Raw genomic sequence first — 5,727 nt, 5'->3', positions numbered from 1 at the left:
GCCTCCGTCCCGCAACAGCCTTTTCCGAAAAGACTCGGTGCCGCGGAGCAGGGGAGGAAGGAAGCTGGGCCCGGAGCCCCTCGGGTCAAACCGCCGCGTCCGGGAACTCAGGAGCCCGCGATCGGCCCTCACCCGGTCCCAGCGCAGCCACTGCGCGGTCTCCTGGTCTATTCGCGCGTCCATGCCCGAGTCACTGACTCCCAGAGCTGGTGTCGGTGTCGCCGCTGCCGCCGCCGCCATCCCGCCGCAGCCACAACCGGGTGTAGGAGGCTGGGTCACCCTTCCGGCAGGGCGGGGAGAGGGCGGAGACAGTGGCGTAGACAGAGGACTTGCTGGAAGTGTACGTGCAGCTCTGCCCGGCTCCCGGAAACTTGTACTTACTGGTGCACCTCCAGGAGGGCCTGGCTGCGAGGATGTCTCCTAGCAAGCATAGCAGGAGGCCGCCTAGATATACCAAGGATCCTCCAGCATGCATCACGTGTGCATCGGTGCCCATCATGTCTGGGATGCTGGGCTGCTTGCGTTCGAAAACAGCTCTTAGGCGCGGGCCAGCAGCGGTAAAGCAGAAACAGGCAAATCTCCGTGAGTTCGAGGTCAATCTGGTCTACACAGTAAATTTCAGACCAGCTAGTAAAACCCTGTCTCAAAATTTCAATTAAATTAAAAAAGAATATAGCAGATGGGGGAGATTTTTTGAAAAAAAGAAGAGCCAAATGGGGAATAAGTCAAATAGGCCAGCGAAACAAAAGGAAATTCAGAAAGGAGTTCACTTGTAGAGACAGTTTGTGTCAGGAGTGGCGCTGAAGAGCACCCGGAAGGACTGGTTATTTCAGAATGCTGGGGCAACGGGTTTTTCACACCAGATCATGTAAAAAGAAAGTCGATTCACCCGCCTGATGTCACCACGCACAAATTTGTATTCGGGGTCAGCTGAGTGATGCGCACACCTGGGCATGACGAAGCACAAGCAAGAATGTTTCTGAACTGCCTCCCTCCTGCAATCCTGACCAGTGGGCGTCTGAGGAGGGTTGTTGTGAGTTTAAAGCTTGACCTAGGCAGTGAGTGCCAGGTCACCGAGGGTTTAAAAAGACAGTTAAGAACACCGACTTCTCTATCAGAGGACCCGGGTTTGGTTATCAGCATTAACACAGAAAGTGCTTGCAACCATCTGAAATTCCAATTTCAGGGGATTGCGAGAAACAGGTTGATTTAAGTTAAAAGAGCTATCCAGAAATGGGCCTGAGCTAGGCCAAGCATTCACAACTAATAAGTCTCCGTGCTATGATTTGGGAGCTGGTTGGTGGTCCAAAAGAAGAAAGCCTGGTTCAGTTGTATAAGTTGATCTTAAACTGCCTATAGTTATAGCTAAGGCTGGCTTGGAGCTTGTGATCCTCCTGCCTCAGTCTCTCAGAGCAGCTGATATTTGCCATCATCCCTTGCTTAGACCTATTCTATTACCTGAATGGAGATGATATAGATGCATTCACATAAGTTATTAATAATTCACAGAGCTATAGTATTTTTGTTGGTGGCTTGGTTTGCTTTTGGGTCTCCTGCAATCCAGAATGGCATTCAACTGAATATGTAGCCAAGTATGGCCTTGAACACCTGCTACCTCTGTCTCTAACTTCTAAGTGCTGGGATTACAGGCACCACGCCGCCATATTCAGCTACAGCTTTAAGAGCTGTGCATTTCCATTGTGTTCTCCTGCAAGCACTAGATAAAAGCCCACATATTAGAGTGTATGGTACCCGTATAAAGGAACTAACACAAAGTTACTGTCTGATAACGAAGCTGGCAGGGAAGTGAGGAAGTCCTGAGAGTGGAGATTAAAAGGTTGCTGGTGTGGGGAGGCTTCTTGGAGCTTATGCAGACAGGCAAGTGAGATGGCCCGCCTTGGGGCTGGCAGCCTGGCAGATGCTTTTAAGACAGAATGTGTTCCTGTCCCTGAACCAAAAGACTGGGAGGTGGAAGCGGAGAGGAAGAGGAGAAGAGAGGATGCTTTCTTAGCCAGGCTTCTGCGGCCTTAGCCAAATACTACAAACTGGATAGTTTATAAATAAGAGGGGTGTCTTTTGCTCTTGGATCTGGAAACCAGGAAGTTCATTATCTTTGGAACTTTTGGGGAACATGTTGAAGCCATAGCAAGAAGTCAGCCCTGCCTTCCCATCTGTTAATTCTGCCATCTCCTTTCTCGGCACCATCCACACTGACAGGAGTTGTAAGGTACAGGTTCAGAGACCAAGCAGATCTCACTCACCCTTGTTTGTCTTTCAAATGCCAAGGTGTGGTTCACACCGTGTTTGCGCTCTTTAGTGCCTTCTGCCAAGATGGGGGTGAGGTGCTTCCACGAATGACATTCAGTGCATCAGAGCTCACATAAGTGTCTCTATGATGGACAATGGCCCGGCTAATGTGATGTCAACTTGACACAGGCTAGAGTTACCTGAGGGGAGGGAACCCCAATTGAAAAAATTCCTCCATAAGATTGCTCTTTAGGCAAACCCATAGAGCATTCTTAATTCGTGATTGATGGGGGCGGGCTCAGCCCATTATGATACTCCTGGGTTCTGTAAGAAAGCAGGCTGATCAGGCCAGCAAGCACCACCCCTCCACGGCCTCTGCCTCAGCTCCTGCCTGCAGGTTCCAGCTCTGTTTGCATTCCTGTGCTGACTCTTTCAATGATGGACAACGGATAAAAACGAGTAGGTCAAAGAAGCCCTTTCCTCCGGCAGCTTGGTCATGGTGTTTCATCACAGCTGCAGTGACCCCCAGCTAAGATAGATGGCTACATTCCTGCTGAACCCAAAGTAAAGGTGTATGTTGGGGAACAGGGGGCAAAGTGGGGAGAGGGGAGGCAAACTGGGTGCTTTCATACCTTATTATTGTATCGGGAATTACGGACCTAGGGTGACATCTAGTAAGAACTATTTTAACTTCATCAGGTACACCAAGCTTCTCCATATTCCTCCATAGAACCAAGAAAAGACAACGCGTAGTGTGTTCATGCAGAGAGGAACTATGAACACTGGTATCACCAAATCATACCTAATTTTCCCTGGCTGAGGAAAGTGCCAAGTTCGTAAGGACTGTGCTGAAAATCAGTGCACATAACTAGGGTTCACCATGCCCACCCACTTATGTGTGAAGTAGAAAACAGATTTTGGGGCTATGATGGGGGTCTCTAAATGCAAAAAAAAAAAAAAACCTTCTTAGAGTGTATTATGACAAATATGCCAACCCTGGAGATCTTTATTTCCTGATGATAATGACCTGAAGCTGTTGATTTCCCACAGGTATCCTGAGACAATTATGACGTGTCAGACCTGCATAGACCCATGTTGACGGTTTATTGGTCCAGGAACAACACCATGGCAGTTTGGATGAGAATGTCCCCCATAGGCTCGGGTATTCGAATTCTTGGTTCCCAGTTGGTAGTGCTGTTTGGGTAGGATTAGGTGTGGCCTCACGAGAAGAGGTGTGTTACTGGGGGTTGGCTTTAAAGTTTACCATGTACCATCCCCTCTGCTCTTCTTCTGGCTCATGCTTAGGGTGAGGTGAGCTCTTGGCCTGCTCCTCCCGCCACTGTGCCTGCTGCCGTCATAGACTCTCACCCTCTGAAACTGTAAACCCAAATAAACTCTTCCTTCTACAAGTTATCTTGGTCCTGGTGTTTTATCAAAACAGCAAAAAAGTAAATAATTTAGACACTTAGGGATGGTCTGTAATTTCAAGTATTATGGATAAAGAAATGAGAAATAGGAAATTTAAGAGTCTGAGGTTTGGGGGGGCTGGAGAGATGGCTCAGAGGTTAAAAGCATTGATTGCTCTTCCAGAGGTCATGAGTTCAACTCCCAGCAACCACATGGTGCCTTACAACCATCTGTAATGAGATCTGGTGCCCTCTTCTGGCATTTAGGCAAACATGTAGACAGAACAGTATAATAAATAAAATCAATTTAAAAAAAAGTCTAAGGGTTTTTTTGTTTGTTTGTTTTTGTTTCTTTCTTTTGGTTTTTTGAGACAAGGACTCTCTGTGTAGCCCCGGCTGTCCTGGAAACTTGCTCTGTAGACCAGGCTGACCTCGAACTCACAGAGATCTGCCAGCCTCAGCCTCCCAAGCACTGGGATTAAAGGTGTGTGCCACCACTGCCCAGCCTGAGTCTGGTTTGTTTATTTGTTTGTTTTTAGCTTTAAAAGAATCTGTCTTTAAGGCTCACAACTGGTTAATGACAGAACCCACATCCCCCTACCTTATTCTCCCAATTTCCTGCACAGACATCCAATCCTGTTTCACTGAGTTCATTTTAACACATGTCAACAGAAGGAAGTTCCATGAGCTCTGGCAGCCTGTGTGTATGTGATAGTAGCTGGTATCTCCTGATGAACGAATACCACCCATCTCTGACCCTGACAGCATGAGGGGCTCCTCCGAGGGATGCCATGCGTTTGTTGTACTCTCGGGCTGCCTAAGAGCTGTTTCTCCTATGAATATCCTAATCTTGGAAGTGTCCCAACGTGCAGCAATACTTTGTCAGCAGTTTTCAGCCTCTTTGAGTCCACCCCAGGCACTGTTCTTCTAAAGCTCGTTAGTATAGGAGATTTTAAATGTTCGCTAACTTTGATCCCCAGGTAACTCTCAACCAGCCGTATAATGATCAATTGGTGGCCAATCTTGCCTCCTTCATTGACTGTCTCTTCCTGAATTGCTCTGAAGAAACTTCTAGACATTGTATCATTTTGTCTACAGATATTTCCTCTTATATTTTTTTTTTCTGAAATCTAAAGTCACGTTAACGGTAACCATAGCACCACGATCTCATTGAAACATTTCCAAAATTAAACTTATTCTCCTCTAATGCTACCAAATGTCCATTTTAGCGTTCAAACTTCTGTCCCATCTCACTTAAACTTTGTGTCCAGTTTGCTTGAATTAAGAGTGAAGAAAGCTTCCCCTGGGTCGATCCTGTCTCAAGTCTCATTCAGTCTAAGGCACAGGTTTAGTTTCCTGGAGTTCACCTGTGAAGAAACAGTCTCTTGGCCTGAAGTCTGGATTTTGCTGATTGACTCTGGGGTGTCCTTTGGTCAGTTTCTCTCTCACCTCCATTTCCTGAAAATTCACTAGTTACTTTCCTTACTAAGTGGTGGACTCTCCAAGAAATAGTGTCTTATTTGTGTCTGCTTAGAAGCTAACATTGTAAGTCTTCAATAAATAAATTAAAAATGAGGAAATCAAATGGTTGTTGTTTTTTACCTCTGGTCAGAACATGGAAGACTTTAGAGTGAGTTGCTGGCAATGGTTCTTATTTCCTTTCTTTCTTTTCTGAGTTCCTCAGGCAAATCATGTAATATTTTCTGGCTTCTAGGTAGAAGCAATATTCTTGTATTGGTCATAGTTCTCTAGAGAGATAGAACCAGTAGTGTGTGTGTGTGTGTGTGTGTGTGTGTGTGTGTGTGTGTGTGAATGCTTATAAATGGACTTCCTACATTGACTTACACAACAGGAAGCTGGGTAGTTAGTTCAAGAATGGCTCTCTCCACACTGGAGGGGCAGAGAATTCAGTAACCTGGTCAGTCAAAGAAGCTGGACTAGCGTATGGAAGCCAGCGATGACTTAAAGCTGTTGGTCTGCAGGCTCCCTGCGGAGCTGCTTGTGTGGGGCCACCTGCGAACACTGTGGAAACTGGCGTTGCATGGCTGTGGGGGACAGCAACACTAGACACACC

The 5,727-nt window shown here is 46.7% G+C and overlaps 1 protein-coding gene across 1 annotated transcript in view; it reads right to left on the bottom strand.

Annotated features, from left to right (window-relative positions):
* Pgm2 (phosphoglucomutase 2) overlaps positions 1–258 on the bottom strand; it is a 24,467-nt gene extending 24,209 nt beyond the window's left edge. Inside the window, exon 1 of the mRNA XM_005359248.3 lies at positions 133–258. Within this exon, the coding sequence (XP_005359305.1) occupies positions 133–240 (108 nt within the window). The 5' untranslated portion in view covers positions 241–258. The remainder of the gene's footprint in view (positions 1–132) is intronic.
* Positions 259–5,727: the final 5,469 nt, after the last annotated feature.

Source organism: Microtus ochrogaster, linkage group LG1 (assembly GCF_000317375.1).
Source record: "Microtus ochrogaster isolate Prairie Vole_2 linkage group LG1, MicOch1.0, whole genome shotgun sequence".
NCBI lineage: Eukaryota > Metazoa > Chordata > Mammalia > Rodentia > Cricetidae > Microtus > Microtus ochrogaster.
The sequence above is the reverse complement of the archived record's forward strand: the minus strand, read 5'-3'. Positions and strand labels throughout refer to the sequence as shown.